Source organism: Ursus maritimus, unplaced genomic scaffold (assembly GCF_017311325.1).
Source record: "Ursus maritimus isolate PB19 unplaced genomic scaffold, ASM1731132v1 scaffold_6, whole genome shotgun sequence".
Taxonomy (NCBI): Eukaryota; Metazoa; Chordata; class Mammalia; order Carnivora; family Ursidae; genus Ursus; species Ursus maritimus.
The window spans coordinates 21,012,233-21,027,046 of NW_024426774.1; the positions used below are offsets into that span (position 1 = coordinate 21,012,233).

The following is a 14,814-nucleotide window of genomic DNA, read 5'->3' on the forward strand; positions in this document are numbered from 1 at the left end:
CTTCCTGTTCTCCTCCAATCCATTACTGTCCCTATTTTTCGGATGAGTAAACTGAGTTGCAGAGGAAGAAGCATCTAGGGTCATGCAGCTGGTGAATAAAACGCTAGGACTGGAACCCCATCCTCTTTCCCTCTCCAGTTCAGGGCACCGCACTGGCGACTGAAGACAGCGCGCCCCGCAATCTTGCCACTCACGGGCTGGGGCAACCGGAGGAGGACGGAGCGATGCCACATCTCTGGTCACAAGCCCACTGTTCTTGGAAGGAGGCTACAGCTTGTCAGCAGTTGATTCTTTACCTCCGAACCTCTAGCACTTGGCTGGGCATTACCTCATTTTGCCTCATTTTAACTAAAGCCCAGGGGAAGGAGTGACCTACAGCAAAGTGGGTGGCTGAGCCCAGAGTCACACCTTCAAATGCTCAATGCTCTCTGGCCCTCACACCTGCCGCCACTGTAGAATGAAATGGGGGTGGGGATTGCATTGTGCCCTCCAAGCTGTGACACTCTGTGAGGAGGAGGGGTCTGGAGGAGGAGGGTGAAAAGTGAGCTTGGATGGGGAAGCGTGGAGGGTGGGAGCGGCTGGTGAGTCTAGCAGAGAAACCCATCCATGGGCACCCTTCCTGAAGAAAGCACTGGGCGTCCTTCATATAGGGTTCTGGGTATAGACACCTTGCCCCAACGTTATTACCCCAAACATAGCGACTGCGTGTACACTTCCCCCCAAAAACCCCGAACAAACACACACTAGGAGCCCGTGCCAGATAGAGTGGTTGGAAGAGATGGGGTTAACCCGGGAGAGCTTCGCGGAGGAGGTGAGGCTTGAACGGATTAGGCAAGCTGGGCGGCGGGCTGGCTGCTCAGGCGGGGGAGAGTGAGGCCCTTGCCAAGGTTTGCGGGCGGCGTGCATGAAGGGAGCGTACTGCGCTGGGGAACGGTGCGGAACGGAAGAACCAAAGGGTCTGAGCGAGCCCCCAGCGCCGCGTCTCCACCCACGCCGCGCCCAGGGCCAGCGCCAGCCTTTATTCGGCACCCTCCCCCCTACTTCCCGCAGAAGGCTCAGCCCAAAGCCCACGCAAGGCGAAGGGCGAGGGAGTGAGGGTGGGGGTCCTCCCTCCCTCCAACCTCCCCTAGAGGAGTGGGGCCTCAGCTCCTTCCTCGGGTTGCTGGGGTGCAAACTGAGTTGGCAAGAGGGGAAGCCACCGGCCAAGGTCACCTTGTAGGTCCTTGTTAGAGAGGGGTCGAACTCATGCCCCGTCCGCCTAGGTCAGGGCCCCGGCAAGTCCCCGCTAGGCGCCGTCGGTTTTCGAAGCTCCGCACCGGGCCTGGGGCTTCCCCAATTCTGAGAGCCCTGGAGCCAAGATGCGGAGGGGCCACCGCGCACTCCAGGGCTGGGATGCCGTAGCCTCGCCCGAAGCGGCCGGGGCAGGCGAGCTCAAGAATGGGGAGAAACCGCGGAGCCCTGTGCGGGGAAGGGGCTTCTAGGCACGCCTTAGCCGATGACGACAGCAGGGGACTTAGCAACAATGGCTTCCTCCGGGATTTCCCTTCCTGGGCAGTCAGTCCACAGTGCGCAGACAGCAGCCCCGGGTTCCCGGGAGGGGGCGCAGACGCCGGCACACGCCCGCCCGCCACAGGGCGGGGAGCGAGCAGGCGGGAGGGGAAAGTGTGGGAACAGATGGATTATAGGGCTGTCCTCTGCCGCGGCTCGCTCGGAACCCTCGGAACCTCCCTGTCGGCCCTTGGAACGTGCTGCCTCCAGAAGCCGAGGGCACCAGCGGGGAGAATACCAACAGTTGCCCGTGCTTGGAAATTTATGCAAGAAAAGCCTGGCAGCGAAAACAGACTGCTTGCACCTGTTTCTCAAAGAGCCATCAAGTGGCCCTATGAAAATCTTTGCAAAGGGTCCTCTTGAATGCCCGGTCTGAGGAAGGCATTCTGCACCTGGTTAGGAGCTAGGAAAATTAGGCAGGAGTTAGAAGGGCAGCTTAGAGCTGGCTGTAGGGAGCTGAAATCTTGTAAGAACTATTCATTCAACATTTTCTGAACACTTATTTCCTGCCACGCACTTTGCTAGGGTAACTGGGAATTCCTGGTGAACAAGAAAGATGCATTTCCTCCCCCTCCTGGCTTTAATTTGATTGCAAGAGATTTCTATTCTGCAGTCTTTGGTTACCGATTTACCCACATGCTCTTAATGTCTGTCCTTTCCTGCCTCAGGTATCAATTTTCCCTAAGGAGAGTCCTTAGGCTACTTTGAGTCCCAACGGGGTGAAGGAAGCAGGAATCCCTGGAAGTTCTCAGGAGGATAGGTCAGTGACAGAACAGAGGATGGCAGAGCAGGTCAGAAGGGGGCTTCAGGGAACCCAGGCTGGACCAGTTCATACTGGGAGAGAAAGGGAGAGCCAAGTCCAGCCCTGAAGTCAGGATTTAGGCTGGGCTAGGGATCTCAGACAAGATTTGGAAGCCAAGCACGCGGGCAACGGGTTAACACTGGAAAGGTCCAAGCCAGGCTGAAGGGTACGGGCAGAGGTAACAAGGGGGTCCAATTCCCACTCCATTCTCTGCTAAGGTGTTCCTCCAGGAAGCCTTCCTGACTCCCCCACCAGGTGGAGTTATGTGCCCTTTTCCCATGCTCTCAAGGCCCACTGTGCTTCTGTGATGGTGGCACTCAGCACACTGAAACAAAATGGTTTGCTTCTGTCTCCTCACTAGAATACAAGCTCTTTGGAGGCAGGAATTACCTTTGTCATCACGGTGTCCCTAAGGCCCCCTAGTGGCTGACACACAGTCCTTGTTAAAGCCACCCCAGAAAAAAGGGGCTGGTTGTCAGAGTGGAAGCAAGACGGAGACAGCAGGATTTTAGTTGGAGATAGAGGATGAGTGAGGGCCGGAGCTGAAATATCACCTCCTCCAGGCGGCCTTCCCTGATCCCCAGACTAGGTTAGTTCTCATGTTATACATTCTCAGTGCACACTTCTTTTTCTTCCTCAGCATTTATCATACTGTAATTACATCATTATTTGGGAATTACTTGTTTCTTCACTTGGCTTCCAGGGTGCCATAATCTGGTTTTCCTCCTACTTCACTGACTGCTTGTTCTCAGTCTCCTTTGCATGTTCCTCCTCATCTCCTTGACCCTTTAATAGTGGAATGGTCCAGCACTTGGTCACCCTCTTCGCTTACCTTTCTACAATCACTCCCATGGAAATATTGTCCAGTCTCAAGGCTTAAAATACTATCTAGAAACTGCAGAAAGCAATGGTTGTTGAAACTTAATGGTGGGTAGACGGGAGATCACTGCGCTATTCTATCTTTGTGTTTGACATTTTCTACTTAAAAAAAAAAAAACTTAAAAAAAAATAAATGGCATCTATACAATGATCCCCAGATCTCTCACTTGAACTCCAGACTCAAACACCGAAATGTCAGCTTGACCTCACCTCCTTAACATCTACAAGGCATCTCAAGCTTCACTGGTCTAAAACTGAGCTCCGGATTGTCACCCCATCCCAAAACTTTTCTTTCTGCTGTCCTCCCATGGCTGAACATGGTGACTCTATCCTTTCATTTGCTAAAGCCAGAAACCTTGGAGTCACTCCTGATGCCTCTGTTTTCACCCCACATCTGATCTGGCAGCAAATCCTGCTCTCACCTTGGTCCCAACCACCATCATCTGTCTTCTTGATTACTGCAGTAGCTTCTTTGGTTATCTTCCTTCTTCTGCCTTTATTGCCCTAAAGCAATATTCTATTCTCAATCCAGTGACTAGGCAACTAGGCCAGATCCCATCACCTCCCCATGTGGCTCAGTACCAGCGAAAAGTTTTCCAATGGCCTGCAAAGTCCTACAGGCCCCTCTGATCTCCCTTCATACCACTCCCACCTCCATCCCCAGCCACTTTGCCTTTGTACAGGTCCTACAACACACCAGGCATGCTTCCACCCCAGGACCTTTGCATTTACTCATCTACATGCAATGCACTCTGTCAGATGTCTTCATGACTCACCTGAGGACCTGCTCTAGGTCCTGACTCAAATATCACCTTCACCAGCCCTCTCTGCCTATCCTTTTAAAAGCTGCAATCTTACCTCAAAGATTCCCTATCTGCATCTCCTGCTTTATGTTTCTCCATAGCCATTATTACCACCCAAAATACTATATATTTTACTTATTTTGTTTACTATCTATCTCCTCTCGCCAGAATGTAAGCTCCATGATGGCAGACATTTTTGTCTGTTTTATAAGCTGCTGTATCCCCAGCATCTGGAATAGTGTCTGACACCTGATAAAACCTACTAAACATTCGTTAAAGACATTAACGAATGTCTGTCCTCCACACTAGGCTATAATCTATGAGCACAAAGAAGAGTTTGACTGATTATCATTGTATCCAAGGTCCTAGGCATATGGCAATGTTTAACAGATATTTGTTGAGTAAGTGAATTGATTAACGAAAAGCACAGTTCACAAGGGGAAATGGTGCAAGAGCAATGGCACAGAGGTGAGAAAGAACAGGAATATTTGGGGCGGGGGCAGACCAGTCTGCCATGGAAGGGTTACCTTAGGACAATAGTAGACAATGCACTTGGAGGGCTAAGTTGGTATGAAGCTGGAATTTACTGCCAGATTTAAAAGGTTGTTTTGCATCCTCTAGGCCATGAGCAAAGGAGTGGTAATGATAGAAGCATTGCTTTACGAACACTGATCCGGTAGCCAACCCAGCATGAGCCTGGCGGTAGGGAGAACAGTTAGGAGGCTAAAATCGTCAGTGTGATATGGAAATCAAGACTGGGAGGCTTCGAGATGATGGGAGCTGAAAAGAAGGGACACATGAAAGAGCAATTTTTAAAAAAAATTAGTAAGACTTTTCGGGCTGAATTGGGGGAAAATAATGAATCCCCAGACAAGGGACGTTTGGGTTTTGAGCATCATTAGCTTGGAAATAGCCATCACATTCACATCACCAGAGAGACTAAGAGGAACAACCGGTACGGGGAATATGGTTTGGAGGTGGTGGTAGACTGGCACATGGATAACCCTAAACTGACTCTCAAGCCTACGCATGACATTGGAAGCCGTGGGTGTAGACCAGATCTCTGAAGTGGAGAGGAAAGAGCCCAAGCGGAAGCTTCAGGACCAAACCATACGGAATATGCACAATCAGGAGGTGAAAGAAGGAAGAGGAGCCAGAAGGGGGAGGCAGAAACCTTACTGGAGATGTAGGAGGAGAACCAGAATAATGCAGAGCCACAGAAATGAAAAGACGTGAAATTAAACAGAAAAAGAGAAAAGTGATTTAAGGCCCAAAGTCTTCCCCAAAACACAGCTTGGTCTTTTTTACTTCATTCAGTCATGCTGCCTGAAATTCTGCCAGTTATTTCTTTTGTGTTAGTAAGAATGGAGAGAGTGAGGTATTAATAGTCATTCTCACTGCAAGCTGAATTATAGTGGGTTTTTTTGTTTTTCAAAGATTTTATTTTTTAAAAAATTTATTTATTTGACAGAGAGACAGACAGAGAGAGAGCACAAGCAGGGGGAGCAGCAGAGGGAGAGGGAGAAGTAGGCTCTCCTGCCGAGCAGGGAGCCTGATGCAGGGCTCGATCCCAGGACCCTGGGACCATGACTCGAGCCGAAGGCAGATGCTCAACGGACTGAGCCACCCAGGTGCCCCAAAAGATTTTATTTTTAAATAATGTCTATAGCCAACATGGGGCTCGAACCTCCAACCCCAATATCAAGAGTCGCATGCTCCACCCACCGAGCCAGCCAGGCTCCCCTGAATTATTGTGTTTTAATCAGACTGCTTTCCACCTAATCCTTAGGGATGAGCTCATTTTATGGAGGTAATGGTTTTTATTAGAAATATTGAAAGGATGGACACCTGGGTGGCTTAGTCAGTTAAGCATCCAACTCTTGATTTTGGCTCAGGTCATAATCTCAGGATTGTGGGATCGAGCCCTGCTTGGGCTCTGCGCAGAGCATGGAACCTGCTTGAGAGTCTTTCTCTCCCTTTCCCTCTGCTCCTGCCTCACCCCCCCCCACTTGTGTGCGCGCACAAGCGTGCATGTGCTCGGTCTCTCTCTTAAAAAAAAAAAAAGTACTGAAAGGAGAAGAAGTGGGAGAGGTAATTCTGGAGTTCTAACTGCTTAGGGAGGATGGGCGGGGATATTCTGGATAGTAAGAGAGCAGCAGGAGGTTGCTGGGTAGGGGAACAAGGAAATGGGGTTCTAAGAGGCTGAGAGAAGGATGTAGAAAGCGGGCGGAACAACTCCGATGACAATTTGCAAATCTTCCTAGAGGAAGGATCCTGAGTTTTCCCTTCTTCCCAGAGACAAAATGAAAAGCAACTTCTCTCTTTACAAAATTGAGAGGTGACCACATGGAAAGGATGATGATGATGATGATGACAATAACATAGCACTTACCATGTGCCAAGCACTGTTCAAATTAAGTATTTAGTCCTCCTAACAACCCTAAGAGGTACACACTACTATTTCCATTTTACAGGTGAGACAGCTGTGCCCTGTCAGCCTGCCCGTAGCTCTGCAGTCTGGGGTTGCAGGTCAGAGAGGACAGGGGTATGTGGCAGCCTCTCTGGCTGGAAGCCCTCCACCTCCCACCCCGAGATGTCTGCCCAGGGGAGGACAGGCAAACAAACCGGGCCAGTGATGTTTGGTCACAGGTAGTGAGCATGCGTTCAGCGGAGGGAGGGAAACAGGGACATTACCTGACATCATGAAAGGAGGTGGATATCAACTACAGCTTTGGTCTGTCTCTAGACCTCAACTTTTTTTTTTTCTTTTAAGATTTGTTTATTCATTTGAATGAGGGGGGAGGGGCAGAGGGAGAGAATCTTCAAGCAGACTCCCCACTTAACACAGAGCTCGACGCAGGGCTTGATCCCATGACCCTGAGATCATGACCTGAGCCAAAACCAAGAGTCAGATGCCCAACTGACTGAGCCACCCAGGCACCCCTAGACCTCAACTTTAAAGTGAGAAGGGAGCTGGTGTGTATAGGGAGCAGACACGGCATAGACTCTTAACTTAGAAGACTTAGGTCTGGACCTCACTGGTTGACTTTGAGCAGGTCATTCCTTCTCTCTGGGCCACACTTTCCTCAATTACACAACGAAGGAATTAGATGAGAGTTAAACCTCTGAGTTCCTTTCCAGCTCGAAAACTATGCAATTCTAGAACCTAGTGGTTGGGTATGACAAATTATGATCTCTCTCTCCCACTACATATGCTCAAGAGCATGATATTTTGGGTATAAATATGCCAATGTCTGCTGTCTGTATATGTGTGTTCTGGCTATATGACTAAAACTTTAGTTGTTTGTGGGTAAATAAGGGATGCTTTTTGGTTTTCTCCAGGAGAGACCAAACTGTGGAGAGTAAACTATAAAGATCAGTGACCTGAGGGCAAATGATTCTAGAAAAGGTTTTGGCCTGAAATCATTCTTTAGCATAGTTATTTTTTCCTTTTTTTTTTTTCTTACAACCAAATCCAATTTAGTTTTGACATTAACCCTGTGGAATGGCACGGGTTTTTACAGAAAAGGAAAAAGAGCCTCAGAGATTAAGCGGCTTGTTCAGGATCACACGCTCATTCGAGCCAGAGCCCAAACCAGGGTCTAGGGCTTCTGATTCTGGGCTTGTGTGTTCTTCCTAGTACTGTGCTGAGTGTCAGAAGAGACTGTGTGCATAGAAACAGAGCCAGATGGGGTCTGTTTCTAGGTGAAGGCAAAGTGGAGAGCCTCTAGCTAAAGGATGCCAGGCTGATTTGCCTGCCCTCTTTCCATGTCCACAGCCTACCAGCTGCAGTGTCCTTTCATTCAGACTAGAGGCTCAGAAGACTTAAAGATAATGGCTATTTCAAGAGCCACAAACTATGATTAGAATTAATTAGAATGTCAGAGGGCAATGATAAGAAGTAATAACATTCTGGAGCCTCTGGCAAGATATGGAAGATGTTTACTAACTCTTCTCAGAGAAGAACCTAATTTGCTCTCTTTCTCTGGCCTCACTTCTATGAAGCAGAGATGTGATCACACAACCTCTCATGGCTGCTGTGAGAATCAAAGGAGATTATTAGATTACAGTGCCTCTGAAAAGACACACAATGTTTGCTTATTCATTCAACTGGCCAACACTCATTGAGCACCTACAATATCCCAGGAACTGTGTTAGGAACTGGAGGAAGATGAAGACAAACAAGAACCAAGGAGCTCCGAATCACCATTACTATCTCCCCTACCGCCTTTTCTTAACCCCTTCTGTCTCTTCTTGTTTGGGGCCATAGGAGGGAAAATGGTCTCTAGTCTTCCAACTTCCCAGCTAAGAGCTGCTCTAGGGAATTCTTGCTAGGGCCCAACCTCTAGGCCTCCATTGGACCAGCAGAGAGCTCCCTCTGCTGTAGCTCATTCAACAAATCGTTAGTTCACCTGCTGTGAACCAGGCATGGTTCTAGGTGCTCCCAGGTGAAAGATGGGGAACAAACCTACAAGGTCCCTGCCCTCAGAGAGTTCACCTTGTACAGGAGAAGGCAGACCTTAAACAAATCAACACACAAATAAACACATATTCGCAAATCGTGGTGGGTGTTACGAGGTGAAGAGAGAGAAGTAGAACTCAGTTTAGAGGGCCTATCTGTGAAGACATGAAGCTGAGATCCTAGAAGGATGAGAAGTCAGCCTACAGACAGCCTGAGGAGGAGTCCTCCAGGCAGAGGAATTAGCATGGCCTAAGGCCCTTGACATGGGAGGGAACATGGTATCTTCAAAGAACTGACAGAAAACCAGTGCAGCGGAGACCAGAGCAAGGAAAACAGTGGTGCTTGGCAGAGCTAGAGCGAGAGGCAGAGGCCAGACCATGCTAGGCCTGTAGACTGAGGTAAGGAATTCATTGTAAGTGCTCTGCACTTCTAGTGCCTTCTGCTGTCTTCCCAGTGCCAGTAAAGAAACAACCTCGGTTGCTCTGCTCGTTTTGCCATCCCATGATGGTGAGAAAGAGTTGGGAGTTAGCTGGGAAATTTATCATAGTACAAACCACCACAGAAAAAAATACCAGCTTCAGCTCCTCTGCTTTAGGTGACTAACCGATAAACTCCTCTGACCCAGAACTTATGAACTGGGAGGTGGATGCCAAAGCTTTTCATCCCCACCCCACCACTGATCACAGATCTACAGAAATAAGTTAGTTAATTCACTGGTCATTGTGCCTATTGCGCATGGACTCCTTAGTTTACTCAGATGGCTCACATCTCTTGGGATGGAGGATGGATTCACCACTTAACACCCAGAGGGGGATGTAAATGTGCACACATAACTGTAATAAAGGAAAGAGAGTGATAAAAGCCACATAAGGTGTAACAGAGAAATATTGTTGAAATATTAAAGCTCTTTCAATTACATGCTATCACAACTACTGAGTGCTCCTCTGTAAAGAAAACCATTACAGGGGCGCCTGGGTGGCTCAGCCCTTAAGCGTCAGCCTTCGGCTCAGGGCTCACTGATCCCAGCGTTCTGGGATCGAGCCCCACATCAGGCTCCTCCAATGGGAGCCTGCTTCTTCCTCTCCCACTCCCCCAGCTTGTGTTCCCTCTCTCTCTGGCTGTCTCTATCTCTGTCAAATAAATAAATAAAAAAAAAATCTTAAAAAAAAAAAAGAAAGAAAAAGGAAACCATTACAAAGTGGTAAATTGTAAGTGGTGCAAACACTGCCTCCTGCAGGAGATCACAGGAAGACAGGCCAGGTGGAGATAGGTGCTCGCAAGCCTGGCAAGTAGGGATGTAAATTGGTACTTTTGGTATCTTTCTGGGAAGAAAGTTAGCAACATGGATCAAGAGCCTCTAAAAAATTCGCTTTGACCCAGTAATTCCACTTCCAGGAATCCACCTCAAGGGGGCAGGGAAGAGATTTATTTGAAGATTTATAGATAAGAACTTTCATTATAAGGTTATTACACTATCAAATGGCTAGAAACAACTTAAGTATCTAATCTGGATTACATAAATACATTACTGTACAACCTTATAATATAATAGTATCTAAATGAAGTTTTTGAAAAACACTAGTGACTTTTGGAAAATTCGAGATATTGTTTATCATTTAAGGGAACGTGCAAACTAACAATTACAATATAATAGGATAAATGCTTTGACAGAGCAAGATGGGAACAAGTGGGGGAAAGAAGGAAGGATTCCCAGGACATTCGAGGTGGGTCTTTAAGGATGTGTAGGAGTTTCCAGGTGGAAGGGGGGAAAAGGACAAAGCGGAGACCCCTAAACTCTGCGAAAAGAGACAGGGAAGGTAATACACCTCTTGAGAAAGGCTTGCAGGAGCCATACCTCTCATAAAACCGCGGCGTGCAAGCCCAATATGTTTCCTTAGGTGAGTGGACGAGACCTGCGGGTCACCAAGACCAGCGGTCCTCCCCCACAGTAGAAGGGATTACCTCCCCCCCACCCCGCCCCCCGTCCCAGGCCACGCCCACCGGAAGAGCTGGCCGCGTAGTAGCGCGTAGCACAGCCGCTGGCGCAGGGCTGATCTCTACGCTCAGGAGCGAAATAAATCCCAGGGTCCACGTAGTCTCACCGCACAGATTTTCCGGTGGCGCCAAAAAGCGACCCGGAGAGTTGGCGCAGCACGCAAGCGCAGTTGGCCACTGGACCCCAGCGGTGTGAAATTTCACACCCGGATGGAGGTTGTGTGAGGCCTCCCCAGGTGAGGAGACGTCTATGAGCTAGAGGTAGAGCACCAGGCCGGGCGGGGAGTCCACACGGAGCCAAAGGGCATCTGGGAACCAGAGCATTTCCTTCTGACCATGTTGCCTCGGCTCTCATGGGCCACAGCCTCGCAAGGTCTCTCTTGCTGTCTGGGGACCTGCTGCGTGGTCCCTGGCCGGTCGGCCCCCAAAGCTACCCCTTTCGCTTTGGTCGTCATTCCTTGATGTTCTCCTCGCTGCCCCGTCTCCGAGGTTTGAGAGAGGAGGCTAAGGAGGAGAAGAACGCCTCTGGCCTAGCTGCATCACCGCTCTCCGGCCTCGCTTTGGGACACTTGGCTTCTCTTGGGTGGCTCAGGCTTTGGTCTGAATTGTTTCTCCCTTGGGAACGGTTCATCTCCCCGGTTCCTGACCCAACCTGATCAAGCCCTGGGCTGCCGTGGGCTTTCCAACCCAGCAGTGAGCTTGGACAGGCCCAGCGCTGTTTGCCTAAAATACTAGTAGTTCCAGACAAAATCATTCTCTTCCCATGGTTTAGAACTCCCCTTGCTTACACCTCCCCACGATGTGGGTGGGGTGTCTGGAGGGCTGTGTAGCCGAAGGATGCTGGGAAATGTGAGGAGGTGTTTCCACTTTAAAATTTGGATATCATTTCTGGTCACCTGCATTCTCCTGCTAGTCACAGAGCCCACTTACTGTTGTCTTATACTTGTCCCTTTGTACGCGTTTTACCTGCCTAGCCCCTGAACACAATGAGTTTCCTCACTGGAAGTTCTCTTCTCCATGGCCTTGCCTGTGGAAATTCTCAAAAATGGTTCTTCTCCTCTAACCCAGATCATGGCTCATTTGGATGAAGCAGCCCGCCAGCTGTCCAAAACTGGGACAACCCTCTATGCCGTGCTGGAGCTTAAGAAAGGTGCCTCACCTGAAGACATCAAAAAGGCTTACAGGTTCAGACCCAGCCTCTTATTAAACCTGGAATTCGCCCCCCTTAAGCCCTTCTCTTTCTACCTTGCTTTCAGACCCATTTTTAAATCCTCAGGCCTTCACTTTGGGTTAGATGGGGCCATCATCCTTTTCATTGTGGACGGCAAGGAATTTAGACTTGGGCTGTTTGCCTCCATTCTTCGCACTTATGCATTCCTTCCTCACATCTAGAGACCTATCCCTGTCATTCATCCTGCCCTCCTTACCCAGCCATTTCCCAATCATCCTCTCCCCACCCTCCTTTCGGGTATTGCCTGGGCAGGAAACTGGCCTTAAAGTATCATCCAGACAAGAATCCAGGGGACGCTCAAGCAGCAGAAATATTCAAAGAGATCAACACAGCCCACTCCATACTGAGCGACCCTAAGAAGCGGAAAATCTACGACCGGCATGGCTCATTGGGAATATATATATATGATCACTTTGGCGAAGAAGGTGTCACATACTATTTTACGATGAATAGTTGTTGGTTCAAGGTATACGATTCTTCCTGGTCCCTTAAAATAAGGAAGGAGGGGGGTGCCTGGGTGGCTCAGTTGGTTAAACGTCTGCCTTTGGCTCAGGTCTTGATCTTAGGCCCCTGGGATCCAGGCCTGTGTCAGGCTCCCTGCTCAGTGGGGAGTCTACTGCCTCTCCCTCTGTGCTGTCTCTCAAATAAATAAATAAATAAATCTTTAAAAAAATAAGGAAGGAGGGATCTCGGATCGCTGACCCATCTCTGCCAGGATAGATGCTTCTGTTGTCTCATTTTCTGGGTGCCAGGAGGATTGAGAGAGGGGAGCTGGAATAGAACTATAGAAGAAATGCTGGGTTGAGGCCATTCTTTCCTACCTTTCAGACACTGGTCCTCCTGTGCGCTCTGCTCACCTGTTGCTGTTGCTGCTGCTGCTGCTGCTTTTGCTGTGGAACACTTAAGCCACCGTCTGAGGATGTTGCCAGAAGATATCAGCAGAATGTCCAGAATCAGCCTCCGAGGGCAGGTGAGAGCCATAGACAGCGCCTGAGGTAAGAGCTAGTTGGGGGTGAAACTCTGAACCCTTAATATGGGAGTCTCAAGTCAGTATTGAGGCAAAGTGAAGAAAGGGAAAGAGTAAGAAAAGAAAGAGAAAGAGAAGAGGATACGGTTGGTTTCTGAGGGGCTTATGCCACCAGCTGACAGTTTGAATGTAATATTGGCCTCTCATGATTGTTAAGCTAAGGAATGGGGTGGGAGTTCAGGTGAAGAATGGGTGGGAGAGTCCCTTGAAAAGGCAGTCGTTGAAGACAAGCTAGAGGATGAAGTTTACTGCCTTTACTGGAAAAGAAGGTAAGTGTCTGATGAGATCATCCCCACCCCGAGCAGTTAGAAGTGTGGCTTGACTGAAGTTCACTATAGTGCCACCTAGTGATACTGATATGTAACTGCAAGGTAACGGTTTTCTCACTGCTAGACTAAAAATTGTTACTAAATATTCATATATGTGTTTTTCAAATTCCATCATAGGAAACAAAAGAAATTTTAGACGAGATCAAGATGATAGTGAAGACGATTTCTAAAAGACGAAGAGGAGTGAGTATATATGGAAGCTAAAATGCCCCAATAATCAAAGGATAAGAAAAGAACATACACTAACTTCCGATGAGTCATTAGTAGAAAGTTTATATCTTATACTATGGATTTCAGGTGTTTATATTCTTACCTGCAGGGGGCTTGCTTTGCGTTCTGGATCATCATTCTTTCTGCTTAATAAGATGCCAACCTCTTTTGCCCCCAGGTGCTCACCCAGAGAGGGTGCCTTCTGCTGCCCAACACACTGGACACGTTGAAGAGGGGAGCAAGTAGCCTGTCCTGACATTGACCCTGATTTGCCCCTCTTCTTATAAGAATCCCAACTTCAGAAGCATTGATGGCATCTATCCCAGTGAGGATGCCACCTCTGTCCTTGATGGTATCACTGACCCTGGCAATACAGGGTCACCAGCTACTCTTCTTTTTAGCTCCAGTCCCAATTTTAATCTGTTTAGACAGCAGCCCTCCCATCTCTACCCTTATGAGGTCTCAGGCAGTGATGACAGACTTTTCCCCCCGAGCATTCTTTTTCCTGTGCCTTGGGATTTGGGCCAATTTCAGCTGGTAGGGGCCCTGAGCTACTTGCATAATCTCCACCAAGATCCTGATAACTGAGCAGGGTGGATCCTATCCCAGAACTGCTATACCAGCTGACCCTCCTTTGTTGCAACGCTGCACCAAGAACTTAGTGCCAGCTTCATTCCTACACCGGCATACCTTTCTGGGGCTGGTCTCACCTTCTTCTGGTGCCCATGCACTTGACATTGTCAGCCTCATTCTATGCCACCGTGAGTCAACTCAGGCATAGTATGAATGCATTGGAGGGGTAGGGGTAGTTATCCCACCTCTGGATTCTCTCTGGACTGCACCGTAGCACAGCTTCCCTTAGCATGCGTCCTGTGGGCTGACTGAAGTTCATATATCAATGCCTGCTTGCCTCCTTCCTTTTTTACCACATCTCATGCAGGCTGATCACCATATATTTTGTTCTTAAAACAGGGGCGTGAAAAGACAATACTTTACAGACCCTTTCCCCATTCGTGCCTCTTCACACTGCCTGTTTCATCCTCTCCGCACCATTTATTTCCCATCCACCCAAGGTCAGAGCCAAATAACTCCTCAAACTTCTCTCTCCTAACTCGGAGAAGGGCTAAGGAATGTCAGTAAATAAAAGAGCTTTTGTCCAACCCAATGCATCTGTTGGGCCCCAAAAAGACGAATTGTGCCTGAGATAGAGGAAAAGGCCCATGGGAGAAAAAGACGGAGGGCTGGTGCTCACATGTGAGACCAGCCTGCCTTGGAGAGGAGGAGTGTAGGACAACTGTGGAGTTGAGGCAGAGGCTTCCCGGAGCCTTGTGATGATGACTTTGTCAGCGCTCTAAAATTTCCCCGGAGACCAATTCCCCTGGTGCCCAAAATAGGTTCCTGGCACTCGGGTCCTTTCTGCTCAGCTCAACTTCTCTCGATTTCCTAACAAATTTAAAGTCCTTGGAGTGGCTCCAGTGATGTGTTCATGGACCAAATTCCCACACTTTCTCAGAGGCATGCTCACGAG

General features: G+C 48.8%; 1 protein-coding gene across 1 annotated transcript; it reads left to right on the forward strand.

Annotated features, from left to right (window-relative positions):
* Window positions 1-11,386: 11,386 nt before the first annotated feature.
* Window positions 11,387-14,358, forward strand: DNAJC5G (DnaJ heat shock protein family (Hsp40) member C5 gamma). Its single transcript, XM_008700320.2, is given in 6 exon segments — window positions 11,387-11,673; window positions 11,921-11,936; window positions 11,938-12,186; window positions 12,549-12,690; window positions 13,194-13,259; window positions 13,465-14,358. Coding segments are annotated over 5 exon segments (627 nt in total). The 5' UTR covers window positions 11,387-11,506; the 3' UTR covers window positions 13,247-13,259; window positions 13,465-14,358.
* Window positions 14,359-14,814: the final 456 nt, after the last annotated feature.